Genomic DNA, 14,487 nt, shown 5'->3' with positions numbered 1-14,487 from the left:
GAGGATTGAAGTGGCTGGAGGGTTGGGGCAAGGGGTGGGAGAGGTCAGTGGGGCCAGACAGGGCCTTGGAGGCCCCAGTAAGGTTTGGGGCTTTGTCCAGAAGCACAGAGGAGGTGGTGAGGGCTCAAGCATCTGTTCACATTGAAGTCTCTCTGGCCAGATGTGGAAAAGCTATTAGGAGGATTCAAGTTGGGGATGAAAAACGCAAGGTGACCAGACCTTGCTGGCTCCCTTGGTCCTTGGTAAAGGTCAGAGTCCTGGCCTGGCACCCAGGGCCCAGGAAAGTGTGCTCTGTCTGCCTCTCCCTGGCCCTCCACTCCCCTCTACCTCCACGCCCCGTAGCCACCCTCCGTGCTGAAGCCACAACAGGCTCCCCTCCCCGAGGCCCTGTATACACACTGTCCCTCCCCCAGCTGCCTTCCCCTTCTCCATCCATCAGACTCCCTGGGCAGGGTGAGCCACTCCTCTGTCTCCCCATCTCTTTGTAGGTGTCAGATTGAGGCCCTTCTCTTTCCCAAGACAGTAATCCCAGAGAGTGCAGGGCAGGAGGTAGTTCCAAGCGTGAGCGAGGTTTTTTATGACAGCACACAACAGAAGGGACTGAGTGTCCACCAGGAGGAGTGTGGCTGAGTGGACCTCCCAGAGCCTTGACTTTGCTGATGGGTGTCAGTGTCTCCCGTTGGGAGGGGACCCTGGAGACAGTTGGTGAAATGTGAGCACATCCAGCCCTGGAGTTGGTTGGCCTTGTACACAAGGCTGGTGCTTTGCTTTCCCTGGGGATGTCGGGGAGGCTGACTCCTGGGAGGATGGGGTGAAGGACAGGGTGCAGGACGGTTACAGTTTGACGGCTGGGTGGATTGGGCTCCACAGGAGAAGGCCATGTGTGGGCCTCAGAAGAGCTGCGGAAGAGGCACTTGCCCCCCGCTGTGGGCAAGCGCTCACCCCTGAGACCTGGAGCCGGGAGCTGAGGGCTGCGGGGGTGTCTTGCAGGTTTACTTCAAGGACACCCATCCCAAGTTTCCCGCTGGAGGAAAGATGTCTCAGTACCTGGAAAGCATGCAGATTGGAGACACCATTGAGTTCCGGGGCCCCAACGGGCTGCTGGTCTACCAGGGCAAAGGTGACTTGGGTCGGAATCCCTTGATTACAGAGCAGGCTCAGAGAATTGGAGAGCTTGGGGGTGCTGGGTGCAGGGTGCAGGTCCCTGGCTCTCTGTGGATGGGTGACTCCCATTGGGCCAGCTGTCCCTTTCTGGGACCTGAGTCTCCTTGCCTGTAGAGGGGATAAGTTGCTGGCACAGGGGTTGCAGACAGGCCACTCCTGGGGACCACATCTCACCCACTGCCAGCCTCCGTTTGGCTTTCTCAGCATCTGAAACAAGCAAGCAAGAGGACGGAGCTGAGCCTCCAGGTTCCCAGCCTCTCCACTGCTCCTGCACCCTCCTAATGGCTGGCATAGAATGGCAGCCGCCTCCACTTTGGACCTCACAGTGGGGGCAGGTTCTCCAGACTCTCCAGCCCCCTCGCATGGCATGTTTGACGGCCGGGCCTCACGCCTTCTCTCTCCCCAGGGAAGTTCGCCATCCGGCCTGACAAAAAGTCCAACCCCGTCATCAAGACAGTGAAGTCCGTGGGCATGATCGCGGGAGGGACAGGTACATGGAACCCCCTCTGAGGCGTCCGGCGGCTGATGTTAAGGGTGGAGTTGGGGTGTGGGTAAGGCACAGGTTCTGAGTGCCTGGGAGCTACCAGAGGTCAGGGGCCTAGGCCCAGTGGTCCTGGCCGCTCTCCCCCAGTACACCTGGGCGGGGCGGTGCCTGTGAGCAGGCCTCACTCAGCACGTGGCCGGCTATTTTGCAGGCATCACTCCGATGCTGCAGGTGATCCGCGCTATCATGAAGGACCCTGATGACCACACCGTGTGCCATCTGCTCTTTGCCAACCAGGTCAGTGGGTGTCCCCCTGATGGGCAAACTCGGCTTCTCCTGAGAGGGGACTTAGGGCCTGCTCAGGTGCTGTTCAGGGGTGTGCACAGCTCTGCTAAGATTCTGGGGATGACCAGCATGGGGGGAGCTCTGAACGTTCTGTGCACTGGCGGCCTTCGCAGCAGCATGGCAGGCAGGCTTTGTGGTGCAGAGCCTGTATCTGGCTGAGGGGGCTGCCCTGCGGGGAGCTCCCTGAGCACCCCATCCCCTGGCTGCTTCCTCCAAAACTCAGAACTCCCCTCACCATGAGCACGGATTGGAACCCGCCGGTGGAGTGGGAGGAACAATGGCCTGGGCTGGCCTGGAGATGGAGGGGCTCATCTTACAAATGACCAGACGTTTGCACGAAGCCCCTGAGCTACAGGGTGTCAGGGCAGGATTTGAATGTTGGTCTCTCTGGCTTCTGATTCATATCCTTGTCCACGAGCCCACTGCCTGCCTCTCTGGCCTGCTGTGTGGCCTTGGACGAGCTGCTTTCCCTCTCTGGGCTTCACTCCCTCATCTGTAGAATGAGCTGATGAAACTGGGTTGTTCCAAGGTCTTTCCAGGTTCAGTGTTTTGTGACTGATGACGTAGACTGGGGGAGAAGATACTTGCCTAAGGTCCTTGGATGTGGGTCCTTGCCCCACCCTGCCTCCCCACAGCTGCAGAAAACTGCCCCAAGGCAAACCGAGATGGCCTTGTTAGGCCCAGGGGAGAAAGGAAGAAATTCCAGGCTTGCTGGTGTGGAGGGAGGGAGGGCAGCAGTGAGACTTGGTGGTGCTGGGTCAGAGTCTGTGGAGGCCCCCAGACTGTCACCTGTACAGGCCATCTTTGTACCTGGTAATGAGGACAGTGTGGTCACCTTATTTTGTACCTCCAGACACAGACTCCGGGAGGGGCTTGACTGCGTGTCTCATGGGAAGTGCTCAAACCAGGACTCAAACCAGGGCATATTTTTATTTTTATTTATTTATTTATTTTTGAGATGAAGTCTTGCTCTTGTCCCCCAGGCTGGGGTGCAGTGGCGCGATCTCGGCTCACCGCAACCCCTGCCTCCGGGGTTCAAGTGATTCTCCTGCCTCAGCCTCCTGAGTAGCTGGGATTACAGGTGCCTGCCACCACGCCCGGCTAATTTTTGTATTTTTAGTAGGGACGGGGTTTCACCATGTTGGCCAGGCTGGTCTGAAACTCCTGACTTCAGGTGATCCGCCTGCCTCGGCCTCCCAAAGTGCTGGGATTACAGGCGTGAGCCACTGCGCCCAGCCTATTTTTATTTTTAAAAAACTGTACTTTAGAAAACATCATTTTGTTTTACATTTTTGCAAACCTTGGAATGTCTCGCTTTATAGGACAGCTGGATTCCTGTTTGTTTCTGCATCCCATCTGCGTGATGTGGCCAGACGCGCAGCCTCTGGAAAGTGGCCCCATCTACTCCTGAGAGAGCAAGAGGGAAAAATGCCAATAATGTCTCAGTATTATATGAAAACTGTTTGGCCTCAGGGATCCTCTTCAGGGTCCCAACCCCACGGGTCCCCACGCTACACTCTGAGAACCGTGCCAGTCAGGTCATCGCCGCTCCTTTCCTCTCCTTCCTTCCTCTGTGACCTCAGTGCCTGGTTTTGAGCTGGGAGCCCCCTACCCTCGAGTAGCACACCCCCAAGGTTCCTTCCCTCTGTTCATCTGTCAAGTGGGTCGAGGCGGTGGCCACCTCACAGGATGGTGGTGAGGATTAAAGCATGAGACACACTTTAGTTAGGAAGACATAACTTTTTTAAAAAAATTGAGACGGAATTTTACTCTTGTTGCCCAGGCTGGAGTGCAATGGCATGATCTCGGCCCACTGTAACCTCCACCTCCCAGGTTCAAGCAATTCTCCTGCCTCAGCTTCTTGAGTAGCTGGGATTATAGGCGCCCACCACCACGCCGGCTAATTCTTTGTATTTTTAGTAGAGATGGAGTTTCACCATGTTGCCAGGCTGGTGTTGAACTCCTGACCTCAAGTGATCCGCCCACCTCAGCCTCCCAGAGTACTGGGATTACAGGCATGAACCACCGTGTCTAGCCTAAAAAGAAAGTTACACATAGTTAATAGAAAACAAAGTCAAAAGATGCACACACAAATCCTAACAGTCATTATTTCTGAAGGGTTTCAGGTACTTTTTCTTCCATATTTTCTGCATTTTTTTCCTTGAGCTCATCTAGCCCAAAGCCTGTCTCTGTCCCTGTCCTCACCCCGTTAGAGCAGAAAGGGCCCTCAGCCTCCTACCCTCAGAAACTGGAAAAACTGTTTAACACCCCGTCTTCCCTAGGATGTGTCGAGGCTCATGCCCCTCACACAGCTCATCTCCTGGAGGGGAGCACCGAGGAGCTGGACCTGCAATCCCCCACCCTGGCAATTCCCATATTCAGGCGCCTCGGGCTACGTGGAGGCTGGGTGCTGTTCCCCACCCTGGGAACAGAGAAGTCACATCTGTGGCTGCCTCCTGGGGAGAGTCCACCCCGCCCTTGCCCAGCCTGGGGACTCAGTAGCGATTTGTTAGTGGGCAGACCTTTCTGGGTGGCAGCAGTCTTTGGCCCCCGGTTTCTTTGAGTCCCATGGGGTCAGGGACACTGCACATTGGCCTGACGAGCCCCCTCTGTCCCTGTGTGACCTGCAAACACTGGGCAGCAGCCTGTGATGTGATCAGAAGTGGAATGGGGATGGCGGGGGGAGAGGGGTGGTGGGGGGGGCGGGGGCGCGTGTGGCGAGGCAGGTGGGGGATTCAGGAGGAGATCCTTGGTAGCCCCTGGAGGGTCCAGGAAGCTTTCCTGGAAGGGATGATGCTGGACTGAGTTCTGTAGAGCTCTGTGACTGCCAGGTAGGGCTGGGGAGCTTCAGGCCAGCCAGGGGCATGGGGTGTGGGCAAGGCCCGAGGGGGCCAGGTGGGGTGGGGAGTGGTGTCTGTACTTCCTGGGTTCTGGAGGTACAATCTGAATGAGATCTCAGAACTCAAAAAGACTTGCTGGAAGGCTCAGGGTGGCAAACCCTGCGCCTTTTCACACGGCCATTGCTTATTGTATGTGTTATACTCGCTGCCAGGCTGACTGCCTGGAGGGTCTGTCGCATTTCCCGTCTTTTCCCTGTTACGTGTCACGCAGCTCGGCCGCCTTTAGTTTTTTCCATTTTCCCCCCTCTCAGGACATTGAGCCCATTTCCGCACAACAGCAGAAGCAGTTGACACACTGAGTTTCTTTTTTTTCTTTTTTGAGACAGAGTCTCACTCTGTCACCCAGGCTGGAGTGCAGTGGCCGGATCTCAGCTCACTGCAAGCTCTGCCTCCCGGGTTTATGCCATTCTCCTGCCTCAGCCTCCTGAGTAGCTGGGACTACAGGCGCCCGCCACCTCGCCCGGCTAGTTTTTTGTATTTTTTAGTAGAGACGGGGTTTCACCATGTTAGCCAGGATGGTCTCGATCTCTTGACCTCACGATCCGCACGTCTCGGCCTCCCAAAGTGCTGGGATTACAGGCTTGAGCCACTGCGCCCGGCCGACACACTGAGTTTCTAGCGAACGCCTTCGCCGCTTCGGCAACAGCTTTGAGGGGCTCTGTAGGCTAGACAAGGAGAGGGGGTGGTGGGGTGATCTCTGGCCGAGTCTTCTCCTGGAAGCTCCACAAGCCTGTGGCACATGGGCGGGTGCGATGACCAGGTGCGTCTCTGTTGAGTGTCTCCAGGGGCAGTCTCTGCCACCCATCCCTCCTGACCCCCTGGCCCTGTCCCTTGCAGACCGAGAAGGACATCCTGCTGCGACCTGAGCTGGAGGAACTCAGGAACGAACATTCTGCACGCTTCAAGCTCTGGTACACGCTGGACAGAGCCCCTGAAGGTGAGCGAGGGAGGCCCCGTGCTGGGTGGGTGGTAGGTGCCAGCCCGCGGTTCACCTTTGCCCAGCCCTTCGTGGCGTTGAGCCTTTGCACAATGTCTGGCAGACACTATGGCCCTGTGGGAGGGAGGTGGTGTGGCCCTGTCTCACAGATGAGGAACGAGGGCTCACTGAAGCACATGGCTGGAAACCACCACAGCCTGGCCTGGAACCCAGGTCCTTGCTTCCAGAGGCGGAGTCCTTTCCCGGGTGCACTGCACTGCCCGGCTGGGCAGAGAAGGCCACCGTCCTCTCCCTGGGCAGGGCTCACTTCAGGGCAAGTCTTGGGGCAGCGGTGGCGGCTGCCTCTTCCACGTCCCAGCGTGCACACTCTCAGAAGCTGCCGAGTACACCAAGGCCATCTTCTCTCCCATCGTCAACCCTGGGGAGTGGGCTAGGCTGACATTGGGGTTACCCTTGTTCCACCTGTCCAGTGGCTAAGCTGCTTGCCAAGGGAGTTGTGAGAGAGCCAAGACCGCACTGGAGGCAGCGGTGAGGACCGCCACACCCACCACTTGCAGTGAGGTTGCCTCTGGGAGTTAAAGCGCCCTTCCCTTTTCGGCTTCAGATAGAGATGTAGGAATAAGTAATATCTCAGTTTCTTTGCTGTAAGAAAAGCAAAGCTCAGGCTTCCCCAGGCCAGTTACTTAGCTTAGGATCATTCTGGTGATGTTTAGCTGCCGGGCTGAGAGACTATAGGGACTGTGGTAAATTGGAGTGCATCTGCCTGGTCCGGAGGACATAGTCCCACCCGCCGTGGGCAGTCCTGCTGTGGAGTACAGCCCTGTGTGGCCAGGGCCTCTGTTTCCAAGAGAAGCTGGGGACCTGCATTTTCTGGGAAATTTCTAAGTGTTGGAAGCACCATTTTTGAACACCCGCGTGAGCGCCAGTTTGGGGTCTCGTCCTGCCATCTGCCCCTGCTTTGCCTCCGGCACCTCCTACGGCCCGTTTCCCCGGAACTTATCCGCTGTGCGGGGCGCTCACCCTTTGCTGATGAGGGAGCTCTGTCCACACCACCCTCTGCTCTTCCCAGCAAGGAGCACGTGGGCCCTGGGACTGGCACCATGTCTGTGTCAGCCAGTCTCAAAAAAAAAAAAAAAAAAGCATTTATCCTGTACCCATGTGTCAGTCCAAAGAGAGCAAAGGGAGGAAGTGATAGGCGGCTTCGCTTCCTTCTGACTGCAGTTTCTAATAGCATGAGTGGGGCCAGCTCGCTGGGAGGCAGGGTTTAGCCCCATCCGGATTCCAGATGAGTGATCTGGGTCCCTGGTGCATGCTGGAGCCCCTGCCCTGTGGCCAGAGCAAGGCCTGGTCCCCCAGGGAGGGGCCAATGCTGACCCCTGGTGGCAACAGGCAGCAGCGCCTGCACCACCACCTAGGGACAGTTACCTGCCGATGAGAGGACTAGTTGGGTGATCGCCTAGCATTTTTCATGTACATTTATCGCCACTGTTACCCCCAATTTAAGCCTAGTTGAGGTGCTGCTGTAGCATTAGATGTAAGCTGAAATTCCAGAGATTGAGAAAGAAAGTGGTAACAGGCCAGTCTGGCTGTACCGTAGCTAGGCGAAGGATGAGGAGAGCGGCAAGGTCTCCGGGCAGGGGCAGTGACTGTTTCCCTCCCAGAGCCACTTTCAGGACAGGTACAGAGAAAAATACACTAAGCCATGCACGGTGGCATGCACCTGTAGTCCCAGCTACTCAAAGCTGAGGTAGGAGGATCACGTGAGCCCAGGGGCTCCAGGCTGGAGGGCATTATGATCGCACTTGTGAATAGCTACTGCATGCCAGCCAGGGCAACATGGCCAATTCCTGTCTTAAAAAAAAAACCAAAAAACCACATAACACACTAAAAAGAAATCCCTATGAAATTAAAAGGTGTCTTACATACCTGCACATTTTGTACACTAGCAAATACAGTTTATTCCCGTGCAGTTTTTACAAAGTACTTTCAGATCCATTTCAGATCCATTGCCCGGCTATAAAAATATTTTCTTTTTTTTTTTTTTTTAAGATGGAGTCTCACTCTGTCGCCGGGGCTGGAGTGCAGTGGCCGGATCTCAGCTCACTGCAAGCTCCGCTTCCCGGGTTCACGCCATTCTCCTGCCTCAGCCTCCCGAGTAGCTGGGACTACAGGCGCCCGCCACCTCACCCGGCTAGTTTTTTGTATTTTTTAGTAGAGACGGGGTTTCACAGTGTTAGCCAGGATGGTCTCGATCTCCTGACCTTGTGATCCGCCCGTCTCGGCCTCCCAAAGTGCTGGGATTACAGGCTTGAGCCACCGCGCCCAGCTGGCCTATAAAAATATTTTCTGTGCCTTGCCTTGTTCCAGAGGGATTTAGGAAGCTTACAAAGACTCATCTGGTGAGTCAGAGTGGCACAAATGGAAAACAAGTGCAGGGCCATAAAATGAATGGACTCAGGAATGGGGTTTGTACGAAAACGGACTATAATGCACGCTTGCCGTGAATGGGCCATGCCTATCATTCCAGGCTTCCCAGCAGCCAAGGTGAAAAGGGAAATGTGACCAGTTACTTAGCTCGTGGTGTCCATGAGATAAAGAGGACCCCGTTGCTCAGCACGGTAGACTCTTCCTGGTTCCAGGGCAAGCTGGGACTGCTTTGGCCTCTCGCCGTCAGGCCCTCCATAGTGTGGACTATATGCTGTAAACTTTGGCCATCTAGGCAAGGTGTCTGTGTCAGCCAGTGCCAGCCCTCCTGGCCTGAGGCTTCAGCAGCTTTTCTGTTGGTGTTGAGGGCTGCGGGGTGGCTGTTTCTGGTTGCTAAGGATAGAGACCAGCCATATCATCGTGGGTGCTCAGGGCTCGAGGGGGCAGGACACACAGCTGTGGATGAGACTCGGCTCCGCATGGGCCAACATTCTTGTGGGGGAGTCACAGTGGGTTCATGGAGGTGGGGGCAGTTAGAGACTGTCACCCTGACCAGCCTGGGGCAGAGCACCAGCCTGGGGACCTCTGGATCCTGGAAGGTACATCTCGGTCATGTCCCTGTCTCATTATGTGACCTTGAGCAACTCAACTCTGGGTCCTCTGGGCCTCAGTTGCCACATCTGTAAAATGGGATTCATATTCCCCGCCCTGTCCACCCACTGGGTTGTTCCAAGGGCCACATGGGAGGCCAAATGGAAGCAAAAGGCTTTGCAAACTATAAAGTGCAGTGAAGGGAAGCATGTCGGGCTTGCATTCTGGTTTCAGGCTACAGGGCCTGAGGCCACAGGCTTGAGTCAGGGTTGGGGGCAGGGGGTCCTGGTGACAGTTTGCTGGGATCAGCCTCTCCATTCTTCAGCATTTAAGGAATTCACCGCCTAGAGTTGGTCGGTCAGTAGGTTGGTGACCCCACAGCCACACATCAGCTTACCTGGTCTCTCACCCCACAGCCTGGGACTACAGCCAGGGCTTCGTGAATGAGGAGATGATCCGGGACCACCTTCCGCCCCCAGAGGAGGAGCCGCTGGTGCTGATGTGTGGCCCCCCACCCATGATCCAGTACGCCTGCCTGCCCAACCTGGACCGCGTGGGCCACCCCAAGGAGCGCTGCTTCGCCTTCTGAGGGCCGGGCATGGCCACACGGCCACCCGCCCCACACACCCCATGCCCTGTCCACACTCACCCAGTCACCTCCCCTCATTGCACACTGGGGCCCCGGGTTCAGCCTGGCCTGCCCGTGCCCTGGTGAGTCACCCAGCCGAGCAGGCCCCCTGGGGCCCCTTCGGGAGCAGGGCTGTGTCCCAGGTGGGTCACAGCTGATCCTTCAGGGTAGGTCCTGTCTGGCATTTACTGGTCCTTACCAGAGACGCCCAGTCCCATCCCTGTCCTCATGACCCCTCGTCCACCCCACACACACACTACAAGGCTGAGGGCTGCCAGCAGCCGTCTGCCCACCCTTCCCGGCCGTGGACCACAGTCAGGAGGTCAGCAGACACAGACAGGCAGCCCAGAGCTGCGGGGGCCAGGGCCCACCCCAGCCTCGCCTGGCACCCCCACTCCCGCCTCAGGGCCAGGCCCAGGCCTCACCACCTGACACTGTGTGAGACACTGACACCAGAAAGCCCTCTTGGAGCACTGCTCCCTGCCCCAGGGCCCTGGTCAGCCGGGCGTTTGGTTCTTCTCTGGCTAGAGTGGGAAGAGGGAGCTGGCCACGGGGCCCTCCCAGAACCTCAGCATTTCCTTCCAATCCATCCAAACACTGAGGCAGCCTTGGGGAACCCCGAGCTGTGGGGTCGGCAGCCACCTCAGGGTTTTGGGGTCCTGGGCTGGGGCCACCATCCCTGATGGCAGAACTCCCACAACCACATGAATTTATTCCTCTGTCCTAAACCATCCCCTCCTGCCCTCACCCCCAGCACAGGGGGATTCTGAGCAGTGCCTCTCGTCTGAGGGACATATAGGTGACCTCGACGTTGCCTTTAGACTACAGTTGCATTAGCCTCTTGCGTATCGGCTTTTTCAGAGTCATTTATGAGTAGGAAAAAAAGTAAAACTTTGCTAATATTACCCTTCTCTAGCTCCTCGAGGGTCTGTGACCTGCATCACAAGGGGTGGGGGGTTAGGAAAGGGCTGGGGAAGACCTAGCATTTTGTTTTTCTTTCTCTCTCTTTTTTTTTTTTTTGAGATAGCGTCTCCCTCTGTCATCCAGGCTGGAGTGCAGTGGCATGATCTCAGCTCACTGCAACCTCCGCCTCTCGGGTTCAAGCGATTCTCCTGCCTCAGCCTCCTGGGTAGCTGGGACTACAGGTGCCCGCCACCACACCCAGCTAGTTTTTGTATTTTTAGTAGAGACAGGGTTTTGCCATGTTAGCCAGGCTGGGCTCGAACTCCTGACCTCAAGTGATCCACTCACTTCGGCATCCCAAAGTGCTGGGATTACAGGCTTGAGCCACTGCGCCCAGCTCTGGCATTTATTTATTTATTTATTTATTTATTTATTTATTTATTTTGAGACGGAGTCTCTTCGCTCTGTCACTCAGGCTGGAGCGCAGTGGTGTGATCTCGGCTCACTGCAAGCTCCGCCTCCCGGGTTCAAGCCATTCTGCCTGAGCCTCCCAAGTAGCTGGGACCATAGGTGCCTGCAACCATGCCTGGCTAATTTTTTGTATTTTTAGTAGAGACGGGTTTCACCGTGTTAGCCAGGATGGTCTCGATCTCTTGACCTCGTGATCCGCCTGCTTCGGCCTCCCAAAGTGCTGGGATTACAGGCCTTGAGCCACCGCGCCTGGCCAGGCATTTATTTTTGATGTATCTTTGTGATAGAAAATGTGGAAAGTGCAGAGAAATATACACAGGAAGAAAAATTCCCAATCCCCAGAACCAAACCAGCTGGAACCAAGCAACCCTAGTCACCCCAATCCACCGCTAGGCTGCTGCCTCCCATCAGGGTCAGATGAGTCTCGAGGCTCAGGGAAGTCAGAGGATGCCATCTGCACAGTGGTAGATTACAGAGGTGATGAGGCAAAGTGGGTGTGGGGCTGTTCTTAAAATGGGGTAGCAGGAAGGCCCCAAGGAGATGGATTTGGGCTGGGATGGGAAGAGAGAGCCGGCCCTGCCGGGCTGGGTGGGTGTTCAAGTGGTAGAAACAGCAAGTGCAAAGGCCCTGCCATTGGAACCAGCTTATGGAATAAACTTTCAGAAACAGATCAAAGAAGGTGGGTGGCTGGAGAAGGCAGTGATGACGAGGCTGGAGAGGGAGGCGGAGCTAGGCTGGTGCTCTGGAGACTTGCTGGGTGGCCCCAGGAGCACAGCGAGGTCAGTGTGGCTGGAGGGGAGTGGGGAAGAAGAGGGGACCGGGCAGGTTCACAGGAAGGAGGGCCCAAGACCAACCCCGGGGACTAGGAAAGCCCTGTCTCCTCTCACCTCTCATTTTCCATTCTGTCTCTGGCCACCTCACTACCTATAGGGGCAGGAAAAGGAATCTCAGACCCAAAAGGGCCTTTTCCACACTGTGGCCGAGGACTGTGCTAGCAGTGGACACACATTAGGTCTCATCCTCATTTCTGTCCCTGTCTGAGGCTGAAAGGCACAGGATTTGAACACAGGCCTGCCTGAGCCCACAAGAGGCTGCCTCCGGGACCTGGGAAAAGGGGATGAATTGGACCCGATTCCCACCCCCTGCAGGTCTATTTCCCCATTCAGAAAATGGGAGAGGGCTTTAGGGCAGCGATTCTCCATTCATACTCAACATCTTTATTTATTATTTTTGAGACGAAACCTTGCTCTGTCTCCCAGGCTGGAGTGCAGTGACACAGTCTCGGCTCCCTGCAACCTCTGCCTCCCGGGTTCAAGTGATTCTCTTGCCTCAGTCTCTGGAATACCTGGGATTACAGGTGTGCACCACTACACCGGCTAATTTTTTTGTAGTTTTAATAGAGACAGGGTTTCACCATGTTGGTCAGGCTGGTCTGAAACTCCTGACCTCAGGTGACCCACCTGTCTCGGCCTCCCAAAGTGCAGGGATCACAGGCGTGAGCCACTGCGCCTGGACAACACCTTAAAACAGTTGTAACAGGTCCTTTACACTCCAGGATTCACAGGCAGTGTCACCTACCTATGGGAAGAATTTAAAAAATCAACACAGCTCCAAATGAGTTATAAAAGAGCAAGAAAGGAGACTGGGTACGGTGGCTCACACCTGTAATCCCAGCACTTTGGGAGGCCGAAGCGGGTGGATCACCTGAGGTCAGAAGTTCGAGACCAGCCTGGCCAACATGGTGAAACCCCATCTCTACTAAAAACACAAAAATTAGCAGGGCTTGGTGACGTGTGCCTGTAATCCCAGCTACTGGGGGTACTCAGGCAGGAGGATGGCTTGAACCTGGGAGACGAAGCTTGCAGTGAGCCGAGTTCAAGCCACTGCACTCCAGCCTGGGCAACAGAGTGAGACACTGTCTCAAAAAAAAAAAAAAAAAAAAAAAAAAAAGACTAGTGAAACAGACTATTTCTGCACGCAAACGCTGAGCGGGTTCCCCGGATACATGGGGCAGGAGCAGAATCCCTGGAGTCGCGGCCGCAGACGCTGTCAGGCTCTACCGACTGGGGCGCGGCTTCCCGGGTGGGACCCGAATTCCTTCCGCTGCGGCGCAGCTGCTCTGCTAGAAACTCCGTTTGTTCTCACTGAGCAAAAAGTCCTGCGAGTCCACAAAAGACGGAGTGGGGCCCTGGCTGGGAGATCCGCAAGGGGCTTCTCCACTCTGGGGATGCCCTGGGACGTTGGGAGGGCCAGGGCCCCACCAGTCCCCACCTCCACGTGCCCCCCATCCCTGTCTGTGGGACCAAACGTCCAAACAAAGCTCTGAAATGCCCCGGGGGAGGGGCCATCCCAAACTTAGATTACATGTTTATGATCAGTTGTGCTGACTTTAAAAAAAAAAAAAAAAAAAAAAAAAAAGTCGGCCGGGCGCGGTGGCTCACGCCTGTTATCTTAGCACTTTGGGAGGCCGAGGTGGGCAGATCGCCTGAGGTCGGGAGTTTGAGACCAGCCTGGTCAACATGGTGAAAGCCCCGTCTGCACTAAAAATACAAAAATTAGCCAGGCGTGGTGGCACGCGCCTGTAATCCCAGCTCCTCGGGAGGCTGAGGTAGGAGAATTGCTTGAACCCAGGAGGCGGAGGCTGCAGTGAGCTGAGATCATGCCACTGCACTCCAGCCTGGGCAACAAAGCGAGACTCCATCTCAAAAATAAAAACAAAAATAAAATCGTCCTCCGCATCTGCCCTACACTGCCCAGCTGACCCCACTGGCCAGCCTGTCCTCCCCTCGCGCGTTCCTCCTGGCACGCCTGGAAGGGAGGAAAGGCTTAATGGTCCCGTTTTATGGGTGAGGAAAAGAGGCCTGGGAAGGAGCCCGGAGTGGTGGGGTGGGCCTGTAGTCCCAACTACTCGGGAGGCTGAGGCAGAAGGATTGTACGATCGCTCTTACCCTCTTTCTTTCTTTTTTTTGAAACGGAGTCTTGCTGTGTCGCCCAGGCTGGAGTGCAATGGTGCGACATTGGCTCACTGCAACCTCCGCCTCCGAAGTTCAAGTGATTCTTCTGCCTTAGTCTCCTGAGTAGGTGGGATTTCAGGCCGTGCCACCACGCCTGGCTTTTTTTTTTTTTTTTTTTTAATTTCAGTAGAGACGGAGTTTCTCCGTGTTGGCCAGGCTGGTCTCGACCTCCTGACCTCAGGTGATCCACCCGCTTCGGCCTCCCAAAGTGCTGGGATTACAGGCGTGAGCCACCATCACTGGCCTCTTACCCAGTGTCTGTACGGAGCTCCCTGATGCCTGATGGCCAAGAGGACTTAACCCCATCTGTTCTAAGGGCATGGAGTGTATTTTTAGAGTGATTGGACAAATATGTGGCGAACACCTACCTCATGCCTGGCGCACGCTGGAGGCTGGGGTTGTATCAATGCAAAAGCCATTCCCTGTATTTAACACGTAAATGAATTAGTCTCTTTAACTCTCCCAGCGCCCTATAAATTATTTGCTCCATAATACATATTAGGAAGACAGAGGCAGAGAGATGAAGTGCTTTGCTCGTGACGGTCACGCCGCCACCGGGACGCGAGCCAGGCAGTCGTCCGGCTCTCACCCCCAAGAGCACTATATTATAAGGTCGCAAAGTGAAC

At 55.7% G+C, this 14,487-nt stretch overlaps 1 protein-coding gene across 1 annotated transcript in view; it reads left to right on the top strand.

Annotated features, from left to right (window-relative positions):
* The window catches only part of LOC104669273 (NADH-cytochrome b5 reductase 3), a 31,495-nt gene extending 21,117 nt beyond the window's left edge, over positions 1-10,378 (top strand). The window contains exons 5-9 of the mRNA XM_010372246.2: positions 991-1,120; positions 1,571-1,654; positions 1,860-1,945; positions 5,731-5,830; positions 9,262-10,378. Of these exons, the coding sequence (XP_010370548.1) occupies positions 991-1,120; positions 1,571-1,654; positions 1,860-1,945; positions 5,731-5,830; positions 9,262-9,434 (573 nt within the window). The 3' untranslated portion in view covers positions 9,435-10,378. The remainder of the gene's footprint in view (positions 1-990; positions 1,121-1,570; positions 1,655-1,859; positions 1,946-5,730; positions 5,831-9,261) is intronic.
* Positions 10,379-14,487: the final 4,109 nt, after the last annotated feature.

This window comes from Rhinopithecus roxellana, chromosome 13, assembly GCF_007565055.1.
Source record: "Rhinopithecus roxellana isolate Shanxi Qingling chromosome 13, ASM756505v1, whole genome shotgun sequence".
NCBI classification, from domain to species: Eukaryota; Metazoa; Chordata; class Mammalia; order Primates; family Cercopithecidae; genus Rhinopithecus; species Rhinopithecus roxellana.
This window is presented reverse-complemented; position numbering and strand designations above follow the sequence as displayed.